The 16,084-nt window shown below is 38.7% G+C and overlaps 1 protein-coding gene and 1 long non-coding RNA gene across 6 annotated transcripts; one reads left to right on the top strand and one right to left on the bottom strand.

Annotated features, from left to right (window-relative positions):
- The first annotated feature begins 387 nt into the window (after nt 1-387).
- On the top strand, nt 388-15,806 carry LOC100747065 (receptor-type guanylate cyclase gcy-14). 5 transcript variants are annotated; one of them, XM_012390615.3, is made up of 14 exons: nt 388-492; nt 5,030-5,297; nt 8,580-8,677; nt 9,422-9,574; nt 12,901-13,026; nt 13,415-13,654; nt 13,892-14,020; nt 14,096-14,225; nt 14,609-14,731; nt 14,798-14,887; nt 14,960-15,083; nt 15,169-15,387; nt 15,477-15,568; nt 15,630-15,806. In XM_012390615.3, the coding sequence occupies exons 2-14, from the start codon at nt 5,031-5,033 to the stop codon at nt 15,768-15,770; spliced, it is 1,932 nt and encodes a 643-aa protein (XP_012246038.1). In that variant the 5' UTR covers nt 388-492; nt 5,030; the 3' UTR covers nt 15,771-15,806. The 5 variants fall into 5 exon arrangements, with proteins under 5 accessions (XP_012246038.1, XP_012246039.1, XP_033179068.1 ...); XM_033323177.1 differs by lacking the exon at nt 5,030-5,297 and adding an exon at nt 1,395-1,609 and having other exon boundaries at nt 396-492; XM_024370568.2 differs by lacking the exon at nt 388-492 and adding an exon at nt 1,465-1,609.
- On the bottom strand, nt 3,837-5,023 carry LOC117152211. Its single transcript, XR_004462527.1, has 3 exons — nt 4,441-5,023; nt 4,067-4,276; nt 3,837-3,871 (listed from the first exon to the last, which is right to left on the bottom strand). It is a non-coding gene; the product is annotated as an uncharacterized LOC117152211 (long non-coding RNA).
- Nucleotides 15,807-16,084: the final 278 nt, after the last annotated feature.

Below are 16,084 nucleotides of genomic sequence, written 5' to 3'. Positions count from 1 at the left end.
TCGGCTTTTTAATCTCAAATCACGTCGAATACTTCTCATCGTGTTTACTTATAATTTAATACAATCACCAAATATTTAAAAATCAGGAACAGAAGAAAAAATCACAGAGAATATTTATATTCAAAATCTTTGAATTAAGATCGAAGTAAGAGAACAATCGAAAAGAAAAGAGAGAGTGAGAGAAAAAGAAAAGTACCAAAATATTTCGATCAAAAAATCCTTAAATATTATTAAATGCTTAGAAGGAAGATTAGAGAATTAACAGAATAGTTCTGAAAATTATTCATTGTGATCAAAGGAGAGAAAGAATTATTAGATACAATCGGTGTAACCGAATAACGAACAAAATACAGGTACAAAGTACCGTTGAGCGGGAAGAGGAAGCGAAAACTGAAAGAAAGAGCGAAGGAGACGAGGATAGTTTTAACCACGAGAGAGGAACGTCCTCGTGACTTCAACCACGTGTCTCTCGTGGTCCTCGTTTAAACACGCGTAAGAGCAATTTTCTCTATTGACGTACACCGGTTGTTCGTGGTTGCTCGTACTGATGGATACTCTTGTTTCTTTGCCACGGATCTATTCACGAATAGGAACCGGCATGCGATCTTTTTAAAATCAAATGTCTATTTAATTTTTTTCGTATGTATCTTCCTTCGATGTTAATGTAATCACTTACCCCGTTCACATTCTCCTTTCCCTTTATCACTGTAGCATGCAATTAACCTAAGTGTTGTTATATTCTAGCTAAATTCTAAAATTTTGCATGCTGCGGATCAAACTGTACCTCGTTAATGTCTGTGAAATAATTGTTCCTATTTCCTTCTATCTGTTCTTTCTCACAATTCTTGAGTTTCGCAAAATTCTTGCAGCTATAATATTTTTTTAATTGTAATGTAAAGCCGCCACAAAACGGCCATTATTTTGTATTCCTAGATTCAAAGATCACTTGTTAGTTACTCCGCTTATGAGTCAAATTTCAGATGAATCTAAATTTCTTCCGAGAACAAAATCAAATTTAAGTTTAAATTTTGATTATATCGAATTCTATTTACTTCTTCCGATGTGACATAAATCACAGGCAAAAAGTTACTTGATATATTTTTCCCGCGAGTCTGCCGAGTTTTCCCTAGTATCAGAATTCTTTCATTAAAAAAGAAAAGAAAAAGAAGACAAAAAAGGAGGAGAGGAAAGAGGAAGGATAACAATGATTTTCCCCATTAACGGCACGGGATTCCGTGGAAATGTGTAATGTGACGACGATCGATCGAATTGATAGAAATGGAGGAGAATCTTGTGAATCCGAAATGAAAAAAAACGATAGCATTTAGTCGTGCATACAAGATAGCGGAGCGCAACGTATGTACGTAAGATTGCAGCTCGTAGATTATTTGTAGTCGTTGCCATTGAGATGGTTTGATAGTAGCCCCTTCCCCGCGTACCTTTATATCGAGACTGAATGGACAGAGAGAGCAGCCTCCTCTATGAGATAATACGCCTGGTTGTACCTAAGTCATTCAGGCCCGAAGTCGGATCCATCGAATCGCGAAAGATCGCGCGAGGTGAGGGTGGACACCGTGGCCCCTGCAGTCATGCTCACCATACAAAACGAGTGAGTATATCGGTTTGCATGCGATTGAGTAGCTACACGATACTTCGGCTGCATCGATGCATCCGTGGATATCTTCCACTATCGTGCTTTTACCTCCTCTAGCTTTTCAGAAATCGCTGCCGTACCGATGCTTCCTGCTTCGAGCTTTTGATCATGGTTTCAGGGGTCGTCGGTCGATTCGTGACTTTTCAACAGTTACCAAGCTTATGCAGCCGAGGAATAAGCAAATATTCTCTGGCTAAATCGAGAACAGCAGGCTTCCCCTTGACGATTTCTTGTCCAAACTTTTCACTCCCGTAATTTCCTTCGTTTTATTTTTATACGCGTCGTTGTTCATGCTTGCTAAACGAATTTACTTTTCACTTATCTAAAAGTTTGGTACTCCACGTACTTAATATCCAAGCATATGCACTTTAAGAAAATTCCACTTGTTAATTTCGACTTTCCCCTTCCGCAGAGGAGAATCTTCTTTTTACACGAAATAAAGCAGCGTCGCCTAGCTCAATGCATTCATCTACTCTTTAAACTTCCTTTCAGCGATGGAAGAATCATACTCGACTACCTTCTTTGTTGATGGATTTATGGTTTCGTGGTGATTATGCGGTTTAACGATAGACCTCATAAACCAGTACGTGGAAAGCCTCAGAAGTAACCGATTACGTGGCTTTGCGATTATACGATTTTCGATAAGTTAGTTCCTTCATAACCGGTATATCGAATAACGATATTTCAACCCAGCCATTTACCGATAATCCTACTTTTTTTTTACAGGTTCCCATAAAATCTAGCAAATCCTTATTCCAAGTTGTACATCTATTCTGGCCTTTTAATCTCCGTCACTCGACAAATTTCACGTAAATCATGGATCCATTTAGAGTCATTCATAAGTTTTGAAGTTTTAGTAGAGTGTAAATCGTTTCACGAGGTTTCGCTTATAGCGTAACACGACATACGCAATTATAAAGGTGCGGTTCCGAGTAGATACCGTGATGTGGTTCTTCGAGTCGACGTGGATTCCCTTTACATCGTGTGTAGTAACATGGCAATAAACCACTACAGTAACGGTGCATAATCTAATGGTGGGTTGCCTCCTACGACAAGTATGGGACAGGCTTGCACCATGCCTCCCTGTGGTTCATTAATTGCAGCTTGCTCTCTCGACTAGCATGGCGTTATTCCGATCGTCCAAGCGACAACAACAACTAGGGGTTGGAAGGGAAAGCCTCGTTACACGTATCTGCAACATGTCTACATTCTCGAAGGAAACCTGTAGGAGGCTATGAGCTTTCTTTGTTACGGATCCCTTTTATTCTTCCAGTTTCTTCCTCGATGAGGACGTTGATCGACCATCGTGTCTGATAATAATAATTCATGCGTGGATCGAGTTTCCTCCACTTCGATTCTGCTTTGCACAATGCATGGGAGTCTTTATATTGGAATTCGCCCGAATTCATGAAAGATTCCAAACTATGTTACAGGTTACTATGCAAAATTTATAGTAGAAGCAATCTACGACGAGAGCAGTTCACAAGATTGCTTCCTACATTCTTCCCTCGCTTTATGCGATCGTTTTTCTCTGTTCAACGTACAGTTTGACATATTTTCTTTGAGGCACAGTACCTATTCCTGGCATCGAAGTTTTTGTTCTCCATTAAACATATATCTAATACATGTACAGGTGAATTTGTCTTTCTCCTGGTCTCTTGAGCCTCGTTGCTGTTCTCTGTCAATAAGTGCTTCGCGTGATGCTTTCGTATTTGTTCGAATTAATACTCAATTCACTTGCAGTCGTTTGCAGGAATATGTATTGTGAAGTATTGCTTAAGATGTTGGATAATAGCTCGTCTATAAATTTTTACACCGACGAGTTTTTTGTTAGAAGGAATTTTTACGAAAGAGACAAGCCTGTGACCTTTTCCATGGTCCATTTGACTCGAATCATCCTTATCGTTATTTCCGGAAATTAAAGAAACTGCAGAGAGTGTAATAACAGTATTGTGGAAGCTTTCCACCCTTAAAGATTTGATTTCACGGCAGTTAGTTTCATTGTGTGCAAAGTTTAGAGAAAGAAAAGGGTCTTACGGTCTTAAACTTACTTGGCTGTTGTGAGACTATTACCTTGTATTCAGAGAACAACAGGCAATGCGCGTCAGCGACGATCATTTTGTTCAGGCTGCGGTTTACGGAAGTCAGCTGTAAGCAATGTTTCTCTGTTGCTGTTCTATCGCGCGTTCTTCGATGGTTAAACGTTGTTTCCCGATCCTGCGAATTAATTGAATCGAAAGATGCATCGAACTGGAAAAGCAAACCGGAGGGGAAGAGAAGCTTTAATGCACATCCCGTGTTTTCATACTGAACTATCGTTCGTAGTCTGCGTTTCGCAGCGAAGAAGATAAAAACAAATCGCCGCGATTGCAAGCATTTGGTTAGAGATCAAAAAGGTGGGAGTAGACTTACTAATTTGTGTCTGACGGTATACTTGTGACAATCAGTCTACTATTCAACCGTTCGTTCGATCCTCTCCTTAGACGCTTGATTTTCTTTCATGATGTACAGAGGAAAGACACGTGTATCAAAGGAGTCGCTCGTGCACGCCGATGTCAAAGGCTTCCTTTCTTCTCGAGGCCATCCCCGTTCATTATTCGTTTGCTCGATTATTTAGTTTCCCTAGCGAATTAGGAGGAAACAAAGGTAGCCTGTGGCATTGAAAAGTCATCAAAAGATGCATATATCGTAATCGAGCGTTAAAAGGACACGACACGAACGACATGTATATTTTTATGCATAGGCAAAGAAATAATTTGGAAAAATAAATTGATATAAATTCGTACAGGATAAAACATCGATATGTGATAGTTCGATAGTCAAAAGCTCAACGGATATAGTGACATTTTGTCAGCCATTAAATTCGTGGCCTCGTATCGAATTATACACAAGCGCAAGAGTAGTGTATAACGTTGCACGCGCACGCTGGTGTAGAACTACTCGTAATCTACTCTCACAGGTTAGCTCTTGTGTGTCGTGTAGTTGAGCGTAAATAGTCTTCTTTTAATGTAGTTAAGTGTAAAATAGCTTGCATAGTTTAATTACAATACTTGCCCCGCTTGCAGCGCGTACACGCACGCTCACTTACACAATCATCGTTTCGTGTTCAAAAACGTTTCAATGCGTATATGCATGTTCTGCACCTGCCATTAACCAAGGCGTTATACCATCAACGATGCTCCTTTAGACGAAAAATCGAATATCGTGCGTGACATGGGAAGGCATCACGGAATTTTTAATTGATATTTTTCATTAGTATTGTTCTAATGAAACGCACTATGCTGTCTGTCGTAGTTACTGTATTGTTGTGATCACGATCAAAGTAAATGACTCGCTTTCGGCTAGGAATTCAGGGAAACGGTGAAATTATTTCAGCATGTCACCGCGTAATGGCTCGTGCGTGGCGGAAGTAAGCTCGGTGAGGAGTCTCTCGTCGGACGATGTCTCGGCGACGAAGACGAACCGAAAGAAGTCCTGCTGGACACGTGCCACGAATCCGGCTCATCGCCGTGGACGACGAATTCAACTGCTACAAATGCTGGCGCTACCATTCATACCGATCCTAGCGTTGATCGTTCAGACAGCTAACACCCTCCATGACATTCTGATCTATCGGCAGGAGGTCTCTGACATTGAAACGCAGGTAATCTAGGGGCTAGATGTTTCTTAAACCAAATATTTTATTCGCGCCGTGGATTAGTTTTCTAAACTTTCGTAATTGTTTTTTCAATTCACCTTAAGTTTTTCTAAATTCATCCGAGATTTAAGATCACGTAAATTTATGGATCGGAAAGTAGCATTTCTTAACATTCGTTTTTTCTCGGAATACACATAGTGGCGTAGTATTACGTACGATTAATGGTAATAATCGATCAACGAACTATCCAACAGTAACGAAGGAGTGAGTAAATATGCACCACACCTACGTACTCATTCTTTCAAGCGTGGTCGATGCATTCTACATCCATTTCTTCAATTGTTCCAACAAAAAAGGCATATAAGTCATGATAACGTATCGGTTTGCAAACCCTTTGCCTATAATTTACAATGATTTTTAATACCTTTATAGCGGAGTAACTTCTCAAAAATCGATTACGCACACTTGTTAAATGGGGGACATAAATTGCGTGGCATTGCATGTTGCACTGGGGATGACTGTCAACTGTTATTTATCGTGATTCCAAGGATTCCATGCGTTTATCAAAAATGGTCGGAAATATTTTTCGGTGTGGGGTTATCTACACTGAAAAATATCGGATATACAACTGTTCTGTTTACACGAAAAATACGATGTAATTTAGGAAATTTTTATCTCTATTCCCTGGTATTCTATCCGCCATACCGCGTTGCGCTCCTTCTAAACGGATAAGAGTCTCCTTACTGCAGAAGATGATTATCAAATCGGTATAAATCCTTTTATGGTTGACCCCGATTCTTCATTTTCCGGCTCAGTACCTTCTTTAATACATATTCGTTTTCCTTAATGCCGGTCACGCTAAATTTTAACGAGACTCATTGCCAGTTCTACATGAAACGTAGTAATATTCAATTTTTGGCGTTAATATTTGTTCGATAGCGAGTTCAATAATCACGCCATGGCTTACACTGGTTGATTACCAATGCTCGTAATCGATACTTGAGTTTCTAATCAATCTGTTTTTTAAAGCGATTCTTTCGATTGGCATGTTGTTGGTAAATTAAAACGGTGCACAGTAACGAATATTGCGCGTCGAAGCTGGTGTTTCTCTCTCAATATACTGATCGGCGAGAGAACATATCCAGAGGCATGATCGCCTTCTCAGGGGGAATTAAAATGCGTTAATAAGTTTTTTTATGGTACGATCGGTGACAGTGTTCTTTAGGAAAGGATACTTTTTCGTTCCGATTCGTTAGTCGTCAATATCGATCTATCGATTACGTACCATCAACGATGATATTTTCTATTGTGATGTAAATAACTAGCAATAGCCCATTCTATCATAACACAATACATTGGTCATCAACAAGGGTACATAGGTATTGTTTCATGGTGCATCGAGTTTTTCACAATGGTTCTTCATACAGAACCGTATTGTTACCAGTAAACGATCGATCCACAAAAATGGAATTCCAGTTAATGGAGGAGTCAACAACTCTTTTACTCTTTTATTTCGTCACAACTATAAAAACATATGGCGTGCAATATTTTCGAAACAGACCCGAAAAATTATTTGAACTTCCCTCCCCTTTTTCGAGTTTCGATTCTTGTCTTCCATGAAATCAAAAATCTTGTCAACAGAGAAGCCGATCGTTACATAAGTAATCGATAATGGTTAATTAAAGATACGATTTTCATTTCGTAAAATATTATATGCTGACAAATAATTTTCATACAATACCCGTCTTTGTGGCGGGTATTGTATATCGTGAGACTTTAAATATGCGTTTGATGTAGATCGACATAAAATATTTGTTCATAGTTCCGTGATTTTTAGTTCACATGCCAGTCGATACTATACATAATCTAGATACATGCCGATTAAGATCCACGCCGTACGCAGTGAACATGTCAATTCTACCCTTAGCTGTCGTCGAAAAAATTTCCATACTAGAATGAAGTAACCTCGCCTGGTTCTTGGATGATCATTATTGTAGCGTAGTACTGGACAAGTTGACGAAGAAGGAGAGTGGTAGATCCGATCGAAATTTATCGAAACGGGGTGTAGTCTCGAGTGCACCGTTCGATCTTGAGTTACTTGTTTGACGAACACGGTGGCGTGGCATGAGGAAAGGCAGAAAAGAATGGACGCATTCTCCTCCTTGCTTGTCCTCGTCCCTATCTTCATCGTTCCCAGTGTTTGCTGTCGTCCTGCTAAGCGTGTCGAGAGTTTTATACTCGTTCGCGTTGCCGCTCTGCCACGCCCTCCATAATTAAAACCTATAGGAAAACCGAAGAGAACGAATTTCATTTGCCTTTTAAAGTCATCGCCCTTTTCTTATACTTTGTTGATAAAAATTAAATTGTTTATGATACCACGGAATGATTAAATTTGTTTACGGAGAGATCATTTTTTTGTATAACGACCTCAATTTCACTTTTAGAAGTGCGTGTTATAGAAAAGAGAAGCTTTCGGAATTTTTAATAATTTCGCAACTTTTAATCCACGATGGAGATTATCGTGACGGAGATTCAGTATTCAGTCAATACAGTCGGAGAACGTCTGTTGTCGCGATTAATCCTGACGTACTGGCTATAAAACGTTAGTATACCAGACCTGCAAACCTGACATTATTTCGTTCGAATTTCCCCCATTCTCGATGAACGAATGTGTCAACAACACTCTGTACATTATTGAAAATTGTTAGATGGCACTGAAAACGATAAAGATTAAATTAATTTTAGAGACTCATCGACTATTCATTATTATACATTAATCGAGAAATTCCAACGTCCATTCGTTTTATAATGTCGCTTCTTCGTATCCTGAAATGTGAAAAAGAGGCGGTATTTCACCATCATTTTTTGCGACGCTTTATCACGACAGCCGATCTATAATTGCTGAAATGCTGTATGAAACGTAGAAGCGTCGCAAGTATAACAGAAGGCCATTTAGGTACTTAGTAGTTCGAGTGACCAGACAATGTGTACCTAAGAGGTATTCACTCGCCCTATTCTGTCCACTTTGTCCTTCCCTTACGATTAGTTTCATCTCCTTCCGGAAGTTTCACGAGCTCGGCGGCAACATTGACAAGGCTTTGGTCTTCATGCATTTTGATATTTTAATTGTTCAGCGATATAGGTACGGTAATACACTATGTAATAATTTTTAAGAGGATATTTGGTCCTCGATGTTGTCACGTGTTTGCAACTTCTTCTAATAATTTGTTTATTTTTTATTCTTTTCTTGTCAAACGTTGATTGATTATGGTTCTTAACTTTTTACAGGTAACAATCGCCACAGATTTAGGGAAGGTTGTCACGCGGATGCAGCTCGAAAGATCTGAGGTTGCATTCTTTATTTACACTAATGGCAGCACTCTAAGGTATTATCATGCAGCCTGTTATTAAGCTTTCTCTTGAATCAATATCAAAGATATACGATTTGAATTTGTGTTGCAAAGTATCATACGAAATGCATTAGATTCGTACACGATGCTGTACAATCGTTTTACTGTTCAGCAGAAGCCTTTAAGATCGCTTGATCTTTCGGTATACGTGACTTAGTGACAAAAGCTATTTGTCCAAAGAGGAGGAACCCTTTAACGTACAGGCCAATGAAAACAGATGAGCAAGCAGGATATCCTCTAATCAAGGCACCACAGACGCGATACACTTTTCTTAGCATTTCGAGAAAACAGTCGCTCCACAGAATGCGAAAACAGTCTTCGACCTAAATAGTTTCCAATCGAAATAAAGATTCACGCCAGGGGAATTATAACGAGTACAGAAATCACATGAGATTAATCTAAACGATTTTCTAAATCTTAATTTGCTTTCGATTTGTTCTTATTGGTATTCGTAAATTCAAGGTTTCAGCGATTAGAGTCGCATGATCGGTGAAACGTGACATATTGACCTGACCCTTCCGCTTCGATTCTTTGATAGAACTGAGGGAAACTCTGTAAAATATTAACGAAATTTCCCTGGTAAAAATAATTCCATAATCCTTCAGGAACGTCTCGGCTTTGTGAATGGCAACGCGAACTAAAACAAATAAATAACCACAGCCTCTCCGCCAATTTATCGACGCAGTACTAATACGCCATGGTCTCTTGCGTCTGTTGAAGGTCGAACTTGACGCAGAGGTTCGCCATAACCGATCAAGCTCTTCATAACATGACTACGTGGCCCCTGGTCTCGGTACCGAGGGATGAGAGCAAGACGCAAACCTATGACGTGGTCAGCAAAGAGGCCTTCCAAGCACGCCTCGAGGATTTCAGGTAAGGAATCGATTAGCAAATACTCGACACCGGCCCTCTTTACTCCAGACAGAATCCACGTGCATCACTAATGACGTCAGAAGATCCGTTATGTGTCTAATGGCTTTTACCTGAATTACCATAACTTCCTTGACGTAATCGATTAAACAATAACGATTTTCTTCATCCTTGGCTTCAACATCTCTTTTGGCAACCACTGCTAAATTAAGCTGTTGGAAATTTAAAGCGGAGGATCTGATTTAGTCATTCGCGATGTGTCAAAGGGGAAGATTATTTTAAAGCTGATAGCAAGATAAAAAGGATTTAATGGAAGTATACTCGCGCATTTCTGATGTTAGTCTTTGTCTTAGCAACATATGATTATATGGAAAGTTACAGCGCAATCCTCTATTCCCTCCGGTCTCCGTTCCGACACTTGTTGAATTTCCATTCAACCTCGAAGTGGACAATTTTCCTCTTCCGCGTACCTCTCCTTGCAGCTCGATAATATAAGAACTTCCTTTTTCGATATCCGATCAATCCAGTATTTTGCTTTTAACGCTCGTAAATTTTCATTTCTATTATAATCTACGATATATGCAACAATAATTAGTACTCATTAGCAAAAATAGAATTGAAGAAATTTTAATAATATTAATAATTTAGACATGATACATGAAACATGATGCGATAAAAATAGCGATATTTTAACGTTAATATCGCGTGTATATACATAAAATAAGAAAAAATGCTGATACATCAAGCGATACGAAATTTCACCAATCGATCATATTTCCCCTGTTCGTGTCGCATAGAATATTAGGGTATTAAAATTATTCTACACCTACAAATACAGCATGTGATATTACAATAGTAGATATTACTCGATCATCTAATTAGAAGGGGAGAGCCAAAAGGTGCGGCAAAGATAATCCGCATGGTGTGGAACGTATGGTAAAACGGTGTATGCTTTTATAATAGCACCGTCGTGTCGCATTTGTCTTGGTATATCGATCGATTATAAAAATACGTAACCAGGATCCAGTTTTTCCAAGACCGAGTCTAAGACGAGCGATCGCTACATCTCGACGAAAAAAGCAAATAAGCATTCCATTATCGAAAATTTATTAACTTTCGTTTTCTTCGAACTATCGTGTCATCGATATCTATGTTAAGGTTGCCAAGATACAAAAATAAGATTACATCTCATTGCATCTCAACGGGAACACGATGAAATGACATTAATATGCGAATACAAGAATATTTACAGAAGACATGTTTTTCATTCTGTCGAACTGAAAACGACGGGAGGCTCCGTTACTGGGTACCCGATAAATCGATAGAAGCCCAAGAGTCAAAGTATCCGTTATGAATAATTTCCACCCGTAGTTCCCAAAATTGATTTGTTATACAAAGACATGAAAACTCGTGAAATTTGAATAAAGATTGATCTACGATATCTTCTTACAAAATATCGAGAAGAGATTAAGGAAAGAATTAGATTTAGAGCCTTAGTAATAACACATTACTAATCTATCCCACGAACGATACTAATTAAGGGCGTCATATTTCCCATATAAATTATGTAGGACGACGTGTTAATGTAGTGGAAATTTCCCATTCTACGTGACCGCAAATGTACATTGTTCTCATGTAACAATTTTCGAAGCTCGTTAATAACCGACAGATATTATATCAACCCTTATTTATTTCATTTTCCATCTACCTTCATTGTACAAACAATTTCTGTTACAAATTCTTGTCGAATATTTAAAAAAAATATATATTTTCCGACATTTTGTATAAAAAATTCTCTAGGACCCGAAAGAGAGTTTCGATTAAGGAACAAACTAATCGAAGAATATGAAGGATTTTGATTTCTTGCAGTACCAAAACGGTTTCTAGGCATCTAGAAATCGGATTCTAGGCATTCTTGTATAGGAAATTCTCCATTGATCGACTCGAGGGTTTGTGGTTTTCGCGTTGGCTATTACACGAACATATGTCAGATAATAGAACGCATTTCTGTCAGCGGGAGCACCGGTAACAAGCTGCTAACAATCCTTTTCTTTTGCCAGCGAAGATATTATGTGGCTGACAAAGATGACGAGGAGGAAAAGGATCCGTGTTAACTCGATTTCATCGAAGACGAAATGACACAGTTCGATTCTCGATGTTCTATTAATCTTCGGCTTGTCGATCCATCAGTTGTCAACCGAATTAATTAGGATAGCTATTTAAGTGATTATTTTCAATGTACTAACTAGCTTCTATCGTCATGGCTAGTCTCATCTCGACCAATTAACGATCTAATGACATTTGTTTCATACTGCATCCGTGCAACGGAGGCTGCAACATGTAATTGAACTATCGACAACTTCTGAAACAACAATTAGTCGCATAATTTGCAGTGATTGCTAAATGCTGTTGGGTATTAATTAAGGAAAGTGTGCAAACTGAAAAATTCTTGCTAATCGTAAATATTAGAACCCTTACTTGTTTCATTTATTGGAAAACTCAAACAAATTGTACTTTATTTAGTACCTCACATTACCTAAAGGGTAATGGTACTTTTAGGAGTTGAAACAGATGGCTAAATCTAAATTCTCAAAATCTTGATTTGCGTTACCATACCTATAACAGGCAGTCTAAGTACTCACTCGTTTAGAATACTAATGTTTAAGGAAGTTTGAGGTTTGTACCCCGTATAGTGGATGTTCGCGTCTCATTAAAATGTCAAATGAGAATAACACACAAGTACGGAGCTGTAATAAATTGGCTCAAAGAAATCGTACGTCATTTTTCCTCTTTCGCTCCTCGGCCTTCTCTGTCGAACTACCTTTATGAGCAATGGATGAGGTTGTCACACATGAGCGCGTGACCGCCCATTTGGAGCAGTAGACAATATTTTTAGACCCCTCTGCCCACCTCCCTCTTTCCACTTCTCCTCTGCTTTCTCTTTGCCGTTCTATGACTATCATGTCTCTGACTAAAAGCCCACTTCGATACAACGAATACCTCCACTATCTGTCGACTCGATTCAACTTTCCTCTGCCACGTATCTCTCCTTAACAAGAATCTCTGTTCAGAGTTCCGTTCCCATTCATTACTCATGATAGTCGTACATTCTACTATGCCTAATGAATTGAGAGAAAAGTAGGGAATTCTGTGAAAGAGAAAATATTGTCCAGCAATAAAAGAATTCGGAAAATCGATACAACCCGTACTTGTTAGGTTTCATCCTTAAAGCGTCTATAAGAAACGATGGATACACCATCATTCAATTTCTAACCTATGGAAAGTGGGAGTTAGCCGAGTCTGAGTACAAAGTTTTGTTCATTTCTCAGGCAGAAGATAAGTTCAGAAGAGAGCAGCATTACCGAAGTGATGGCGTGGTATACGAGCGTAAACGCGGCGATGTTAGACCATCTGACTAATCAGATCAAAGAGACGGATAATAGTGGAGTTTGGAGGTAAAGAAAAAATTTTATCGTTGACATTATCGTAAAACACACCGAGCACGTGTACGTCACATACACATTTCTCGTAAAATATCAATATTATTACATTTCTTTAGTAACATGAGACAGAAAGTATAAGGGGAGGGTAGATAACTTCAGGATTCAGTTAAGTAAATCAATTTTTCAGTTAACAGAAAGAAAGTTTATAAAAGTGGGATAGAGAGTTGTAAAGTGCATCGAGTTTCTCGAAGCTTTTCGAAAATAAAAATCAATTTTAAAGTTCGTAACATAGTAAAATTTGTCTTTTTTCCTTTTTATATATGTATATATGTTGACGATTCAAGAATTACGTAAAAAATATTTGAATTCGCGCAATTGGACATATCTCGGCACATTTCAGGTATCTGATTGCTTTTAAAAATTTGCTGAAGAGTATTGAGAGCTTGGGTATTTCTTCCGTGTACGGAATCAATTACTTTGGACGTGGAACCCTTGTGGGGGACAATTACGTCAGCTACGTTCGCCACGATATTCTTGGACGTGATCTCCTCTCTGGATCTCTCACATACGTGCCTTCTCTCAAACATTTTTACGCAGAACTCACCAACTCCATGTCAGACTATGGAAGAATTAAATCTAGGTATGCAACGACCATATTAAGAAAACTATTTAAAAGAGCAAAAAAAAAAAAAAGAGAGAGAGAGGGAAGAGGCTTTTTAAGTCTAGGCAAACTTTCGACTTGTCGAACAGCTAGAAAAGACTTTCAAAATATAAGCGTAACTTCTATAATAGAATGAATGAGTGAAAAGTTGGAACGTCGGCGTATAAAATGCATGAAATAAGGGAGAAAGGTTTGTTTGGAAAACATACATTACAGACGAGATGAAATCCTCCAGAACCAGAAGAGGAAACCGAGTGTTGATGATGCTATCGCTTATTTCGATTCAATGGCTACTTATGTGGATGAGCTGCGTAAACTTCAACGAGAATTACGTCACATGATCCGGTAAATCTTTATGAGAGTAATGGAAAAATATAGTTTTTATATGATAACTTGAATAGTGTAATTGTAATTGAACAGGGATTATGTGAATTCAACTTTACAAGATGCGAGTAACAAAGAAGTTGCTGGGATAGCTATACTCGCACTAGTATTGGTCGTTTCTCCTATCATTATAATGCTAGTACGTAATGCGGTTGCGACGATACAAGTAAGTAAATACACATATTTACTTGATATAGTATTTATATAATTGATTCCTTTCATAATTGTAATGTAATTAGGTTTAAACTTCAATTTATTTATCTGCTTGTAACGTTTGGAAATATTCAATGTTCCAAGCGAAAGAAGTATTTTATTGGCTGCAGCATCGACAATTTCAATTAAGTGATGTGTACTTCTGTTCCTTTCAATCGAATACCGATACAACGGTATAATTCTTTTACTTCGCAATATAGCAAGATAATGAAATTAAAGACTTTCATCACCGCTTGATCTCATTCTTTTTAATCCTCACCGCCATTAACGATTCTAATGGGTGATAAACCGATTCCGTATGCGTTGGTAATTAGATGTTTCGTTGGAATATTTTAGATGTACGCAGCCAATTTAGCGCAAAAGGCTCGGGAACTGAAGCAGGAAAAAGGGAAGAGTGACACGTTGCTTTTTCAAATGTTGCCTCCTAGCGTCGCACAGCAATTGAAGCAAACTCAACAGGTAATTAACAATTGCGTTTGAAAAATATTACGTTGTTGATATACAAACGTTTCCTTTGTTCCGCAGGTTCCAGCGGAATATTACGAAGCAGTAACCGTATACTTCAGCGATATTGTTGGGTTCACAGAAATTGCTGCGGAGAATACTCCCTTAGAGGTAAAATTCTTCCCTACCATGTATAAAATTATCCTCGATTTATCTGTACTTTAAATTATTACGCTTTTCCAGGTTGTCACTTTTCTAAATTCGATCTACAAGTTATTCGATGCGCGTATCGAATGTTACGACGTGTACAAAGTTGAAACTATTGGCGATTCATATATGGTCGCCTCTGGCTTGCCTGTTAGAAATGGTGAAATCCTTTCCTACACAATTTTGTTGTTTAAATTTTACTTATTATAATATAATAAAAAAATTTATGACACGAAATTTTAAAGGGGACAAACACGTATCTGAAATAGCGACAATGGCCCTCGATCTTCTAGCAGCTTCATCGGTATTTCAAGTACCAAAGCGGCCCGGTGAACGTCTTCAAATACGAAGCGGTGCTCATACAGGGCCCGTAGTTGCTGGAATCGTGGGAAGCAAAATGCCCCGTTATTGTCTCTTCGGGGATACTGTGAATACGGCCAGTCGTATGGAATCAACTGGGGAAGGTATCTCATCAAGTTCCTTATTTTCTTTTTGGTATTAAACGCATGTTTTTCTACAACTTAATTTTAATTTTCATTTGTTTTATACGAAGCGCTACGAATACATATTAGCCTAGAAATGAAAAAAGCTTTGGATGCAGTAGGAGGTTTCAAAATCGCACATCGCGGTTTGGTAGATGTCAAGGTAGATATTTTATGTAAAATTTATAATCGGACAACGCCCTTCAATGAAATTAATTTCGTAGGGGAAGGGATTAATGGATACGTACTGGCTGGAATGCAAAGACGGCGGAATCGCACGGGCAGCGGAATTAGATCTGCCCTCGTTCTTCGAAGATGTGCGACCAGTTTTCATACGCCGTTTACGCGAAGAGGGTACCCTTTGATGCGAACCGTATTCCCGACGGGACCTCTGGTACCTGAACCGACCACCTACTCCTTACATCCGTCTTTCGCAACCCAACCTTATCGACCACTTAAAGAAACCCACTCAAGGTCGTAAAAACCGACTGTCTCATCCGAATCTTCATATTACTCCCGTGAAACCACCACCTCAATCGCAGTCCAGTATCGAGTCTCAGGACTCCGTGACATACGAAGGAACTCAATCAACGACACCTTGCCCACCGAGTTATTCTCCTGCGAGTCAACGAAGTCGTTATTCGCAACCGAATCTACCCACTCTTCTGATATCCCATGA

Source organism: Bombus impatiens, unplaced genomic scaffold (assembly GCF_000188095.3).
Source record: "Bombus impatiens unplaced genomic scaffold, BIMP_2.2 scf_0830, whole genome shotgun sequence".
NCBI classification, from domain to species: Eukaryota; Metazoa; Arthropoda; class Insecta; order Hymenoptera; family Apidae; genus Bombus; species Bombus impatiens.
The sequence above is the reverse complement of the archived record's forward strand: the minus strand, read 5'-3'. Positions and strand labels throughout refer to the sequence as shown.